The 16273-nt window shown below is 40.4% G+C and overlaps 1 protein-coding gene across 1 annotated transcript in view; it reads right to left on the bottom strand.

The window, feature by feature from the left end:
• The window catches only part of ATL3 (atlastin GTPase 3), a 50566-nt gene that overhangs the window by 21786 nt on the left and 12507 nt on the right, over positions 1–16273 (bottom strand). The window contains exons 3-7 of the mRNA XM_082626535.1: positions 16124–16267; positions 12492–12596; positions 11941–11991; positions 1591–1647; positions 487–579 (exon numbers count right to left, since the gene is read on the bottom strand). Coding sequence (XP_082482661.1) covers positions 487–579; positions 1591–1647; positions 11941–11991; positions 12492–12596; positions 16124–16267 — 450 coding nt within the window. The remainder of the gene's footprint in view (positions 1–486; positions 580–1590; positions 1648–11940; positions 11992–12491; positions 12597–16123; positions 16268–16273) is intronic.

Raw genomic sequence — 16273 nt, 5'->3', positions numbered from 1 at the left:
TGGCACGTGGGCTCACTAGTTGTGGCTTGTAGGCTCTAAGCGCAGGCTCAGTACTTGTGGTGCATGGGCTTAGCTGCTCCACGGCATGCGGGCTCTTCCCGGACCAGGGATCGAACCCGTGTCCCCTGTACTGGCAGGCGGATTCTCAACCACTGTGTCACCAGGGAATCCTGACTTCTGTGTTTTGAAGCCTGTTTGTATCCACACCAGAAACAAAAGGCACATATGGACCCACGTGTAAAATGTGCAACGGAAATTGCAATCAAAGCTTGGGCTTTTGCACGGGGTTCTGCTCTCCAATCCCTGTGAGTTATATATATGGGTTCTCTAATCTTACCACAAATAATATTATTGTGTGCTAATATTCCGGAATGTTCAACACAAAAGGTAATTTTCCATGATGTCCTTTAAATACAATAGCTAAAGGCAAATGAGAAAGTTATCACTAGTTCAGGTAATTCCTCAGAAGATTATATTTTTATTTACCTGTAGACGCTTTTCCAAAAATGACATTCCTCCCTGTAGTCCATAGTTGTATTCATAAGGGAAACTCCAGTCTCGAACCAGAAACATCAGTGTCTGTTTAGAAAGAGAGCAGAATGTATTATAATACTGCATAAATGTATTTTCAAAATAACCATTCAAATACTTTTTTGCATAATGCCAGCTTCTTCAAAGGGGGCAAGAAAATGTGCTAAAGGATTTATCTTCTCTGTAATGTCTTAGAAACCTTATAAACACTAGCAGAACATGTATAAACCATATGTGAGGTCAATATCCCATCTGATATTTTTGTTCTCATGGGTTAATAGGAAGAGACTGATGAGAAAATGTTAAATTCAGGGCTCTGCTCGAAATGCAAGTATGAGGAATATGGTGGAGAACAAGAAAAACATATGGCACTAGCTACTCATAAAATGAGATCTACTTTTTTTTTTTTTTTTGCGGTACGCGGGCTTCTCACTGTTGTGGCCTCTCCCGTTGCGGAGCACAGGCTCCGGACGCGTAGGCTCAGCGGCCATGGCTCACGGGCCTAGCCACTCCGTGGCATGTGGGATCTTCCCGGACCGGGACACAAACCCGTGTCCCCTGCATCGGCAGGCGGACTCTCAACCACTGCACCACCAGGGAAGCCCTGAGATCTACTTTTAACGTCAGAAAGGAAAAGCAAACTAAAACAATAATACTTAGAGATCCTCTAATCTTACCGAGGCTACTATGCATTCTTACCCTCATAAAACAATTAGCTAAAGCAAGGGTCAGCAAACTTCCTGTAAAGGGCCACAGAGTAAATATTTCAGGCTGCTGTAGCAAGAAGCAGCCACGGACAATACAAATGAGTGTAGCTGTGTTCCAATAAAACTTTCACTGTGGACACTGACATTTAAATTTCAAATAACTTACATATGTCATGAAATATTATTCCTCTTTTGATTTTTTTCAGCCATTTAAAAACGTAAAAAAAAACATTCCTAACTCACAGGTCATATGAAAGCAGGCAGCTGGCCAGATCTGGCCTGTGGATTGTAGTTTGCTCATCTCTGAACTAAAACAAAGATATGACTTAAATATTTATAGTTAATATTCTACCTGGAAGGGTTTTTGGAAAATTTCATCCATCGCCAGACGACCATATTCTGTGAAGAGCTTTAAAAAAGAAGAGTTATGGTTTGTAAGGCAATATTACAAAGTATTTCTATGGCTATTCTGTAGCAAATAATTCATTTAACAGACTGAATAATACTTATCTGAGACCAAAATTCTACAGTTTCAAAAGCCCACAGGAGTCATGAACCTTAAAATAATCTTGACTATTCCCTCTCTCTCACACCCCTCATCCCAATTCATTAGCAAACCCAAAATCCAACCACTCACAGCTTCCACGTGGCTGCAATAGCTTCTCCTGCGTCAGCCCTTGCCCCACCCCCCCCAAGACTCTTCTCACTACAGCGGCCACGGTGGCTCTGTCATACACAAGGTTAGTCAGACCACGTCATACCTCTGCTCAAAACCCTCCAAGCTCGTTCAGGATAAAAGCCAGTCCCTACAGTGTGATCCAGTCACATTGGCCCTCCGTGATGCTCCTCAAGCCTGCGGGCGCAATGCTGCCTCAGGGCCTTTGTTTTCACTCCTCCTTCTGCCTGCCGTGTTCCTCCCCCAAACATCTGCCCAATCAGCTCCCTCACTTCTTCAGGTCTTTACTCCAATGACTTCTTCTCAATGAAGCCTCCCATGGCCATCTACCTAAGATTACAGTTTTCCGCATCATATTTCCTACCCCATGTCCTTGTGAAATTTTTCTCCTTCACCTGTCTCACTACCTAACGTAATATACCTTTATTTATCGTGATTAGTGCCTGTCTTCACTACTAGCATTTAAACTTCGTGAGGGCCAGGACGTTTGTCTGTTCTGTGCACTGCGGGACCCCCAGCAGCAACGGTAGCATGTACTGGGCCTGTAGGAGGTCATTCAAATGACCCAAGGAACGAATTCTTTAAAGTCAGGGTTTACACATACATTTACCTCTATTTCTTCATGAAGCCTCACTAAAAAGTAAAGCAAAACGAAGTTTAAAAAGTGTAAGCTCACAGGACAGAGAGGATCAGAAATGACATGAAAAAGAGGAGTTGTCACAAACACTCTGGAAGGAAAACAAATGAGAACTGTCTCGGGTTTTGGCTTTCTCCGCCCTGCTAAGAAATCTGTGAGGCAGGGGCCAGAAAGAAACAAGCAGAGTCTTTCAGCAGAATCCCTGAAAGGCTCAGAAATTAGAAGCACTGGTCACCCTGAAGGAGGGTGTGAGGGAGCTGGGAAATGGCTGGAAGCCTTCTGAGGGATCGCCGACACTCCCAGGTCCTGCCCCCTCCCCCAGCTCCAATCCCCTTCCTGCCCCCACAGAAGATGGGAAGTGAACCAAAAAGAATTTAGACTTTGAAACCAAACTCAGCTGAAGATGGGAGTAAGTCCCCTACCTTACTGGAAACAGGTACTTAAGTCAGGTCTACATGTGCCACAGTGAGACTCCTTGGGCCTCTCACCCTGCTGGAGCCACAGCAAGCTTTACCTACCCACACAGGAGTTTAAAGATGTCTCTGGAGAAACTGACAACCCAAGAATAATAATCTGCAAACACTGACATTTAGGGGCTGCAACAAAATAACTAAATAATCTTTCCCAGTGATCTCACTGGTGATCCAAACCAGTACAAGAGGCCCACTCTCTTACCAAAAGCTACCAGCTGGTATTTTAGTGGCTCACTCTCAAATACAGATGACCAGGGACCACCACTCCTTTAAGAAAAGCTTCTAGTAGGGAAGACAAAAACTCATGTCTTTCAATTCTAGAGCATCATTTAATCCTTTTATAATTTCTTTCCCTCCATTTTCTGTGTTCTGTTTTACTAATATCGATTACCAACATGTTAAACCTCTCCTGAATTGATCCTCAAATTTTCCTATTTTTCGGTGCCCTCCTCTTCCCCTCCCCTCCACCTCTCCCTCTCCTCTCTTCCTCCCCTTTCCCTTCTCTCTCCTCCCCCCTCTGTCTCTCTCCTCTCCTCTCCTCTTCTCTCGATGCTCCACTACCTCCCCTGCTACTGATTTCTACTCTGTCTTTTTAGTCAACCTGTTAGGAGAATTTTCTCCAATTTACCTTCTAACTCCTCCTGTACGGAATTTTCCATTTTTGCTGTCATAGTTGTAATTTCCAGGAGCTCTTTCTGGTTTTCTGAAGGTTGCTTTATACCAGCATCCTGTTATTTCTTGGTTGCAACAGTTGCAATGTCTTATCTTTCTGAGGATATGAGTGTACCAAGAATGAAGAAAAAGCCCACACTAAGGTATATAACCATGAAAATTCATGCCAAGAATCAGAAGATCTTAAAAGCATCAGAGAGAAACAAAAAGGTCACATACAAAGGAATCAGATGATGTGGGACTTCAGCAGAGACACTGGAAGCTGGAAAGTAATGAAACGATGCCTTCAATTCTAAAACAAAATTATTTCCTGTAATTCTAGGATAAAATTAACACATGCTCAGATTTATTAGACCTCAAAAATGTTATCTCCTATGCAGCCTTCCTCAGGAAGCTACTGGAGAATGCATACAATGATGGACAGAATAAACAAAAGATTAAATGGGATCCAACTGAGAAAGGAATCGAAAAGAAATTGCCCGGCCCTGGTTTCAAACTATATTACAAAACTATAGTAATCAAAACAGTACAGTACTGATATAAAAACAGACACACAGATCAATGGAACAGAATAGAGAGCCCGGAAATAAACCCTCATATACATGGTCAATTAATTTTGGAAAAGGGGGACAAGAATACACAATGGGGAAAGGAGAGTCTCTTCAATAAATGGTGTTGAGAAAACTGGACAGCTACATGCAAAAGAATGTAACTAGACTACTATATTACACCATACACAAAAATTCACTCAAAATGGATCAAAGACTTGAATGTAAAACCTGAGACCATAAAAATCCTAGAAGAAAACATAGGTGGTAAGTTCCTTGACATAGGTATTGGCAATCTTTGGATTTGACACCAAAAGCAAAGGCAACAAAAGCAAAAATAAACAAGTGAACTACATCAAACTAAATAGCTTCTGCACAGCAAAAGAAACCATCAACAAAATGAAAAGGCAATGTACTGAATGGGAGAAAATATTTCCAAATCATATGTCAGATAAGAGGTAATATCCAAAATATATGAAGAACTTATGCAACACAACAGCTACTGAGAACTACCATATGATCCAGCAATCCAACTTCTTGGTATATATCCAAAGGAAACAAAACCAATATTTCAAATAGATATCAGCACTCCCATGTTCATAGCAGCATTATTCACAATAGCTAAAATACAGAAACAATCTAACAATCTAAGTGTCTGTCAATGGAAGAACAGATAAGAAAAATGTTATATATATTATACATATATACATAATGGATTATATATACCACAGGGGAATTTTTTTCAGTCTTTAAAAAGAAGGAAACCTTGTCATCTGTGGCAACATGGATGAAACTTAAGGGTAATATGCCAAGTTATATGCAGATTAACCCTCCATGTTGTTTTGTTCAAGGGTCAACTGTAGTTAATAATACTGTACTGTATACTTGAAAGTTGCTAAGAGTTTTAAAAGTTTTTATCACACACACACAAAAATAATAAAAATAATTTTTTATTAAAAGAAAGAAAATAGGGACTTCACTGGTGGTCCAGTGGATAAGACTCCATGCTCCCAATGCAGGGGACCCATGTTCAATCCCTGGTCGGGGAACTAGATCCCACACGTGTGCCACAACTAAGAGTTCACATTACACAACTAAGAAGTCCACAAGCCGCGACAAAGATCCCGCGTGCCGCAACTAAGACCTGGCACAGCCAAAATAAATAAATAAACAAACAAATAAACAAATAATTGTAATAAATAAATAAATTACTAGGATGATGGCTATGCCCCAGGTCTAGAAGAAGCACTCCAGATTAAAGGAACAAAACACAGGCCAAGAAGTCATGCCTCCCCAAGGAAAAATAAAACAGAACCTAAAGTATTAAGATCAGACTGAGATATTTTTTGAGTCTCTCCTTTGCAGACGCATTACTGATAAGCACAGAACACTAAACTAATGAAAAGAGTGATATAAGACACCTCAGTTATGAAGAACATATACATATATCCATATAATAAGGCAAATACAAATACTTTTTTAACCAAAAATTGCAACGTTAACTACTGGGAAGATGAGAGGAAGGAAACTGAGTGAGGGGTAGGAGAGTTGTAAAGAGAGAGAAATCCTAATTTTATATAAGAAATAACACTTAAGTCTTTTAAATCCAGAAGGAACAATATAAGCACGTTCTTTAAAACTGTAGACACAAACAGCAGAAGACACAGCCAAAAGGAGTACAAGTGGCTGCCTCTGGAGAAAGGGAATGGGACGTAGAAGGGATGCTCATTATGAACACTGCAAGACTACTGACTTTTAAACTATGAATACAGATCACCATATTAAAAATAAATAAAATGTTTTTTAAAAAAAGTACAGCTTTCCCTGGTGGTGCAGTAGTTAAGAATCCGCCTGCCAATGCAGGGGACACGGGTTCGATCCCTGGTCCGGGAAGATCCCACATGCCGTGAAGCAACTAAGCCCATACGCCACAACTACTGAACCTGAACTCTAGAGCCCATGGGCCCGCACACCACAACTACTGAAGCCCGTGCACCTAGATCCCGTGCTCTGCAACAAGAGAAGCCACTGCAATGAGAAGCCCACGCACCACAATGAAGAGTAACCCCCACTCGCCACAACTAGAGAAAGCCCACACACAGCGACGAAGACCCAACGCAGCCAAAAATAAATAAATAAATAAATAAAATTTATTAGGAAAAAAAACTACCTGGTAAATTAAAATACTATATATATAAAAAAGAAACACACACTATAAAACTATATACAACCATGATTTCCTATCTGTAATTCTGAAATCCAAAAAGCTCTAAAACCCCAAGTTAAGCGGCAAACTCATTTGGAGGAAAGTCTGCCTTAAACTGATGTAAGGCTTTAAATAGGTTTTATTTATCCTATTTCATATAATTGGTCACACATTTCACTGCAGAAATATTAATGTTTAATTAGAAGGTATTAACCAAGTGCCCATTCCTATCCCAGACATCATGCTATAATATATGCACCATATTATCTATCTAAAATCCAAAAATGGGACTCCCCTGGTGGCCCTGTGGTTAAGACTCCATGCCCCCAGTGCAGGGGGGCTGGATTCGATCCCTGGTCAGGGAACCAGATCCTGCATGCCGCAACTAAGAGCCAACATGCCACAACTAAAAGATCTCATGTGCTGCAACTAAAGATCACGCATGCTGCAACTAAAGATACCGCATGCCACAACCAAGATCCCAAGTGCCACAACGAAGACCCAGTGCAGCAAAATAAGTAAATTTAAAAAATTTTTTTAAATTTTAAATCCAAAAAAATTTGAACTCCAAAACACATGTAGCCTCAAAGCGTTTGGATAAGGGCTTGTTGTCACATGTCATATATTTCCTATAGGGATACATACCTGTTTACAGAACGCAGGGAAAGAATAGAAAGGATATATTCAAAACTGATAGGCATAGTGGTTACCTCTGGGGAGGGGGAGAGGGGGACTTCAGCCTTATCCAAAGTGCCCAATTTTTTGAAAGGATAATATTTCTAATTTCATCAGTAATATTATACATTATTAACTTTTAAAAGGAGAAAAAGTATTAGAATGATAGATATCATCTTACCCATTTAGAGAGCTTAATTCTAGGCTCCATGAAGAAGGCACAGAGTGAAGGGAGTATCTCCACCAGGAAACCTTTCCCAATCCCCGAGGCTGGGACCTCAGATACCTGGGCATCTCTCTCCCTCAGCACTTAATAGGTAATGAACTCCTGTTCAGAACCCTGATTTGTAATTTACATGGAATCAAATCTAGCCACTTTTTTTCCTCTTGTCTTCTACCTTTGACATCGTGGTTAAAAAATTCTCCCTCGGGACTTCCCTGGTGCTCTAGTGGTTAAGAATCTGCCTTCCACTGCAGGGAATGTGAGTTCGATCCCTGGTCAGGGAACTAAGATCTCACATGCCTAAACTAGAGACCCCACATGCCACAAACCACAGAGCCCACGCGCCCTGGAGCCCTCGCACCACAACTAGAGGGCCCGTGAGCCACAACAAAAGATCCCACGTGCCACAATTAAGACCTGATGCAGCCAAATAAATAAGCAAATAAATATTTTTTTAAAAAAATTTCTCCCTCGGGGCTTCCCTGGTGGTGCAGTGGTTAAGAATCCGCCTGCCAATGCAGGAGACACAGGTTCGAGCCCTGGTCCAGGAAGATCCCACATGCCACGGAGCAACTAAGCCCATGCGCCACAATTACTGAGCCTGCGCTCTAGAGCCCGCGAGTCACAACTACTGAAGCTCGTGTGCCTAGAGCCCGTGCTCCGCAGCAAGAGAAGCCACAGCAACGAGAAGCCCACGTGCCACATGGAATAGCCCCTGCTCGCCACAACTAGAGAAAGCCCGCGTGCAGCAATGAAGACCCAATGCAGCAAAAAATAAATAAATAAATTTATTAAAAAAAAAAATTTCTCCCTCAATATTGTATATTGGCCTATTTTTTTCCAGTTATTTATGTTCTTTTTTTACATCAAAATATTTAATCATCTGGAATTTATTTTCGTATATAGCACAAGGTAGGCATCTAATTTCTTTGTATCTAAATACATAGGAAACTATCCTAACATCATTTACTGACTGATCCATCCTTTATGTATTATATATTCTTAAGTAGAATGAAATATATGAAAATGTACAATATCATAAGTATATATCACATTAATCTATTTTTCCCTGAACCAGTGCCCTGTTGCAGTAATTATAGCCTTATAAGATGTACTAAGTCAGTTTTCTCTTATTTCCCCCACCCCTTGTAATATTCTTGGAGGTTTTACAATTTAACTTTCCAAATGAATCTCAGAACAATCCTGACAAGTTCCCAAAAGAATACCTTTATGATTCTGTTTAATGGGAAAGAAGTAACAACTTTATAATACTCAGTCTCATATGAAGTAACATTTATATGATACACAGCAGTGTCTGGTACAGAGTAAGCAATAAACGTGTTAGCTCCACATATAGAAGATACATATGAAATATAGATATTTACAGAAGAAACAAGGTGTATTCCTGCATGTGGTTAAATCTTTTATATGCCTCAGACAACACTGAAGTGCTTCATATAGGTCTCCTTAAATTTATTCCAAGTTGTTAATATTTTGCTACAGCAAATGTTTTCCATTACATTTTTAAACTGGTTAATGTTGGTAGACAGGAAAGTCTACAGATTTTTGTATTTGTACTTTGTGATTGGTACCAAATTTTTTTTTTTTATTCTAAATAGTTCGCCAGTTGATTCTTGTGAATTTCCAGGTACACAAGAAAATTATTGCCTCCTTCATAAAATTTATATTTATTCAATTTCTAGATCTACCATCAATCAACCTTGTCCAAGGAGACAAGGCCTCTGGCCATTAGGCCCAGTGGTCACCCTCCATAAGCGTAAAATCCATCCGACCTACCATCCCTGTTCTCACTGACCAGTGCCCTAACCCTAGTCACATCCCCCTTCCAGCTTCACAGTCGAAGGCACTGGCACTATCAGCCACTAAATTCTCTGGTCCTCCCTCCCCCACCCTCAGACACTTCCACTGTTTCTCCTGCAACTTCAGAGCCACAATGAACACTCTCCTAAATTTCCAGCTCCTTCTCTGAGAATTTCTTCTACCTCCCTGCTTTAACAAAACCTGAGGGCACAATTTTCCCCATAAATATCTGAAGTAGCAGCTGTTGTTCTCTCACATCCCATGTGTCTCCAGATCAAAAGGTGGGGTTGGTGACTTCCCTGCTTCCCTTTATCACTTCTCAACCATCATCCTCCATCTTCTGGTAAAAAGCTCTACTCCTTTAGGATTTGCGCCATTCTGTAGAATAATCTCTTTCCCCATTCTTTATTGCCATCCATCTGCAAACCATGTGGTCATTCCCTATCATTCACCAAGCACTTTGACACCTGTCCCAGTCCTCTTCATCAAAGCAGGCACTTCCATTCAATCCCTGCTTCAGCCAAGAACCTAAGATGAGTAAAGATTTTTTCCTCCCCTACAGTAGGGCGTAATTAACAGAATCAGGAACGTTTAGTTTTGAAATGATTACGGGAAAGACATGTTTAAACACCTCTTGGGTTTGAGGAACCAGAGGATGGTGGAGCTCTTGAGAAGAGTATCAAAGGAGAATTATGTAACTGCATCATAATCCTTATCACCTGTTATGGAGTTGTGCCCACCCCCCCAAAAAAACAGGCTGAAGTCCTAATCCCTGGTACCTGTGAAATGTGACCTTATTGGATGTAGGGTCTTCTCAAGTTAAGATAAAGTCACTAGGGTAAGACTTAATCCAATATGACTAGTGTCCTTATAAGAAGACATAACAGAAACACAGGGAACAGAATGCAACGGGAAGACAAAGACACACAGACACAGGGGGAAGACAGCCACATGAAGACAGAGGCAGAGACTGAAGTGTTACAGCTGCAAGCCAAGGAATGCCAAAGATTGCCAACAAACCACTAGAAGCCAGGAAGAGGCAAGAAAGGATTCTCCCCACAGGCTCGGAGAGACTGTGGCCCCGTCAACCCCTTGATTTCCGACTTCTAGCTTCCACAACTGTGAGATGATACATTTCTACTGTTTTAAGCCACCCAGGTCGTGGTACTCTGTGACAAGTAGTCCTAATACATCACCCGTGCCTAGGCATTTAGGTACCCTCTCACTGACTGGACTACAAAATCCATAAAGAATCATGTCTACCTCACATACTATGGTATCTGCAGCACTTGGTCCACTGCCTCACACAAATTAGGCACTCCAAAAAAAGGAGCTTAGAAAGGAATAAGTTTCAGGTGAAAAGGTGTCAAATTCAAGTTTTGATGGATATGTATTATGGAGCAACAGCTCTCAACTACTGAACAATGGCACTGGTGTAGAACCACCAATTATGAAGTACAGGTAACTACTAATAATAACATTCAGAACCAAAATTTAGGAATTATTTCCTTTTTTTTTTTTTTTTTGCAGTACGCGGGCCTCCTTTTTTTTTTTTAAGAAATAGAAATTAGAACTAATTCAAGGTAATTTCTATAATAAAAGACACCCCCACTCTGGTATTGATATGTTTCTTGAATGTCGGTGGGAGGAGTAGAATTAGAGAAGCATGCCAAATTGCATCCAACTCTGGAATACTCAATGAAGAGGATTTTACAGGAAAAGTGTATAAGAACTGCTACTGTTGGGACTTCCCTGGTGGCAGAGTAGTTAAGAATCTGCCTGCCAACGCAGGGAACACGTGTTCAATCCCTGGTCTGGGAAGATCCCACATGCCGTGGAGCAACTAAGCCCGTGCGCCACAACTGCAGAGCCCGTGTGCCACAACTACTGAAGCCCGCGCACCTAGAGCCCGTGCTCTGCAACAAGAGAAGCCACCGCAATGAGAAGCCCGTGCACTGCAACGAAGAGTAGCCCCCACTCGCCGCAACTAGAGAAAGCCCGCACACAGCAACGAAGACCCAACGCAGCCCCCCCAAAAAAAGAACTGCTACTATGGAGAAGAGGAGACAATGACTAATAACAGTAGCAGTGATAGGTATAATAAGTAATGGCTAGCAGTTACTAAGCACATACTGTTTTCCAGGCACATGATCCTATGCATTTTATAAATATGAATTTATTTAACCTCGCCTGAATTATTGCAATAGCTCCATAACCAGTCTCACTGAATGCACACTTGTGCCTCTAAAAATCTATTCTAAACACAACAGCCAGGGTGATCCTTTCATAATATGTCAAATAATATCACTCCTCTGATCAAAACATGGCTCTCATCTCACCCAGAGGAAAAGCCCAAGTCCTACAAAGGCAGGGCATCACTGGAAGCTGAATGCCTCTCTGACTTCATCACTTGGCCTTCTCCCGTCTCACCCTCCAACCCCACCCACTGGCCTCCTTGCTGTTCCTGGATCCCACCAAGCACATTCCACCTCAGGGTCTTTCTTCCTGCTGTCCCCTCCCCTGCACCACTCCCCACACCCCTCCCCCCAATATATCTGCAGGACTGACCTACCCACTTTCTTCCGGTTCCCAGCTCAACTCACTAAGGCCTTCCCTGACCACTCCAGCCACAGATACAGAATGCAGGATTACCATGAACCCCAAGCCTTCCTCCATGTTTCAGTCTTTGGCTGAAACTACTCAGTTGTAACACTTATCTTAGTCTTAAAACTTTTAAATGATATATTAACATTTTTATGAGAAATATATACCTGTAGCTGTTGAAGATCATCTTCCTGAATGTTCTGGGACAAATTATAAATCTAGAAAACAAAAGTCCAGATTTATTCTAGTCTAGCTTACTTCAAATGAATCCCAAATAAGGCTAAAGGACTGAACAGAAGCTCTGTACAATTAAAGGTCTGCATATAAGAATATGAGGCCTGTTTAAACAGTAATAACAGCTGTCTTTTTGAAAACTATGCATGTAATGTTGAAATCACATAATCTTTCCTTTATACTTTAAAATATAGTTTTCTTCAATTTTTACCAAATCTATATTTCCTGTATGATGTAAATGATATAATTTCGATTTTCACTTTTCAGACTTTTCTTGGAATATACTACATATATTTATGACCAAAATGGAAAAATCGTTTAGGCTCCTTCTTAAGCTTGTAAGAGCTTAACTTATATCTGTAGTCTAAAAAGAACATTTACATATCACCATAGGAATGCTGATAACAGAACAATAACTGAAACTAGATGTATTCTCTTCATCTTATTTCTTCTACAAACTTTTGTCCTGGTCAAATGGTCTTACCTGAACAGAACTAGTCATGGTACTGAGAGCAAAGATGGTAGCACAATCTTTCACAGTGGACTGGCTGTCAAATGCCCCCTGGGTATCCATCAGAACAACTGCAACCTATGAAAAAAAGGAAACACACACAAAACATGTAAAAGTGAGAAGGGAAGACACGCAAGGAGAAACTGAAAAGTACAGGTAATATTTAAATGAGGCTCAAGCACCTGCTCGTAGGTGCTATCAGAAAAGCACAATTACAGTTGACCCTTGAACAACAGGGGTTTGAACTGCGCAGGTCCACTTAATACGTGAATTGTTTTCAATAATAAAGTATTCAGCTGCCTTGTATTTTTGAACAGAGAACTTTTCTGGAGAAGATTATCTGCTCTCACCTGGTGATATGACACAAAATAGAGGTATACAAAGCAATAAGGTATGAAAAGAGGGGAAAATCACCCTAACAATCAAAACAGCCAAATGTTGAAGTCAATTAGCTCACTTTCAAAGCCAGTCATTTGGATTGGCTAAGTCAATTAACTAACTGACTTAGTTTAAACTTAGGCATAATCAAAAAATAAATAAATAAAACATATGGCGTGGGATATTTTTGGCATTTACCTGCAAGCCTGCATTCTTCTCTCAAATTTCTAGAGTTTTCTCGTTGTATGATAAAATAAAATGAACATTTATTTCAATCTTTATGAAACAGAGACCACACCACAGATGCCAAATGAAAGCACGAGAAACTAGGCTATCATTCACTCTATGTAATTAGGTTTCATGAAGCCTTAATGAACGTTCCCACCTTAAAAGTTAGATGTATGCAAAATGTTAAATAAGATATAGTACCTTATAATCCTTATACAACTTGCTATAATTTTCAGTCATATAATTTAAAAATAAAACTTTTCAAACTCGTGTGTAACTAGTTCCAAAAGAAGACAGGGTTTAATATGTTCAGAAAAATAAGTAAATTCATCAGCAAGTGCCTAGTTCTTTACCAATACCAAAGTTATTGCAAAGGCCAGAAGGGAAGCTTTCTATGAAGCTCTATTGAATACAAGAAGAGAAATGCCATAGTCAAAAACATTTTTAAGTAAGATTTATGATAACAAATACAAATCAAAATTTTTATTCTTAGAAATATTTTTATTACTTAGAAAAGTATTTTTATTCTTAGAAATGATAATAAATCATTTTATATAGTTTATATATCAGGACCCATTAATAACATTATATATTTATGGATTTTCATATACCCAATGCACTACTGTGATTGAATACATAAGATATAAATTCAACCAAAAGAAAGCACTATTCAGAAAAAAGATCAATTCAAATGAAATGAAGTTTCTAGCATGAATACACTGAAACCTAATGATAAAAGACTTCATCTACCCATACCTTAGCTGTTTTGTGAAGAGGATACTGTCAAACTAAACGACCAATCAAGACTAATCATGGGGACTTCCCTGGTGGCACAGTGGTTAAGAATCCGCCTGCCAATGCAGGGGCCACAGGTTCGATCCCTGGTCCGGGAAGATCCCACATGCTGCAGAGCAACTAAGCTAGCGAGCCACAACTACTGAGCCCATGTGCCACAACTACTGAAGCCTGCACGCCTAGAGCCTGTGCTCTGCAACGAGAAGCCACTGTAATGAGAAGCCCACGCACCGCAACGAAGAGTAGCCCCCGCTCGCCGCAACTAGAGAAAACCCACACGCAGCAACGAAGACCCAACGCAGCCAAAACAATAAATAAAATTAAATCTTTTTTTTTTGGCTGCGTTGGGTCTTCGTTGCTGTGTGTGGGCTTTCTCTTGTTGCGGAGCACAGGCTCTAGGCGCACAGGCTTCAGTAGTTGTGGCACACGGGCTCAGTAGTTGTGGCTCGCTGGCTCTAGAGCACAGGCTCAATAGTTGTGGTGCACAGGCTTCATTGCTCCACGGCACGTGGGATCTTCCTGGACCAGGGCTTGAACCCATGTCCCCTGCATTGGCAGGTGGATTCTTAACCACTGTGCCACCAGGGAAGCCCGAAATTAAATCTTTAAAAAAAAAAAAAAAAAAGGCAGGGGAGTGACATCTTTGAGGCACTGAAAGACAAAACTGCCAGCCTAGAATTCTATATCCAGCATAAATATTTTCAAAACAAAGGCAAAATACTTTTCAAACATAGAAAGAAAGCTAATTCTGCACCAAAAGAGCAGCACTACAAGAAATATTAAAGAAGTCCTTCAGGTTGAAGGAAAAATGAATACAAAAAATAGATAAAAATCTGGACACAAAAAGTGAAGAGCAGTTAATGGTAACTGCATGGGTAAATATATGGCTTTTTTCTTATTATTTAAATATCTTTAAAAGATAACTGACCATTTAAACAAAAATAAAAACAATGTTATTAAAGTAAAATAGTGACAAAAGCTGGGAGGGGAGAAATGGAACATCAATTAAATTTCAGTAAAGCTGTTGGAAAATTAAAGGCTGGATAAAAATAACATCTGAAGATCCTTCCATGCAAAAGTTTCTAATGTTATATTCCAAAAACTCCTTATTCTCCTACATTCTCTACCCTTAAAAGAAATGTGTGATAATCTCCCCATTTTGCTACGCATTTCTGTATGTGTATCTATGCTAAAAAAAAAGAAAAAAGGGTTTTCCAATATACCTTTCTCCTGAAACTTCACTAAAAAAAAAAAAAAAAAAGAGAGAGAAAGAAACAAAACATTAAAAGAATAAGGAAATTTATAAGGGAAAAAATAGAAGCTGTGGAAACAGTGATCAAGAGTTCATGCATCAGGGACTTCCCTGGTGGTCCAGTGGTTAGGACTCCTGGCTCCCAACGCAGGGGGTCCAGGTTCAATCCCTGGTCAGGTAACTAGATCCCGCATGTTGCAACTAAAGATCCCGCATGCAGCAACGAAGATCCTGCATGCCGCAACTAAGACCCAGCGCAGCCAAATAAATAAGTAAGTAAGTAAGTAAGTAAACATTAAAAAAAGTCATGCATCAACTGTCCAGCTCTCAAAATATTTAATTACTTAACATCAAGGAAACGGCTGAAGCTGAACAACCTGAAGGGGGATATGAAACCTGAAGCCCTGGAAAGACTCAAAAATGAGAGGCACAAACAGCTGTGAAGGTATGCTTTAGGGTGAGGCTAAAAACAGAAGGAATGGGTTAAAGTCTGTTAAAGAAACAGTCATAACCCCAAATCCCCTCTTCCACTTTAGGAGACACATGACTTGCCCCTGCTGACCCTTACAAAGAAACCTGGGGAGAAGCTCTACAACTGAAGCTTACTAGGCTCGATGAGGTGGGTAAGATGCCCTGCTGACAGCTGGAGGGGTGGGGGCAGTGAATGCTTACAGGAGTAAGAGTGTAAAGAACAGAAGTAACATCTGAACAGCTGTGAGCATTAGCCTCTGGAAAGTGAAAATGAGTAGACGGAGGACTAGGGCACCTGACGGCTATTTTTCGTTAGAAGCTTTATGTTACTCTTTGACCTTTTAAATTATATTCATGAATTAGTTTTAAACATGCATTTATATCATTATGATAAAAATCATTTTTAATTGGATTATCAGGTGACACATTAAAGTTCTCATTTTCTTGTGTTTGTTAGTTTATAAGTCTTTTTCTTCCTTACCTTCTTCCCATCTGGCTTCTCCACAGTGAAAACCTCACTCCAGATCTGGATCCCAGTGGTTTCTGGGTCAGAGCCCCCTCTCCACGAAAACCCTGATAACGGTTCTTCTCGGTCACCCAACCAATTTGAACGGCCACCTTCCTTCTATAG

The sequence above is a fragment of the Mesoplodon mirus genome (assembly GCF_964341445.2).
Source record: "Mesoplodon mirus genome assembly, chromosome: 7".
NCBI lineage: Eukaryota > Metazoa > Chordata > Mammalia > Artiodactyla > Ziphiidae > Mesoplodon > Mesoplodon mirus.
The sequence above is the reverse complement of the archived record's forward strand: the minus strand, read 5'-3'. Positions and strand labels throughout refer to the sequence as shown.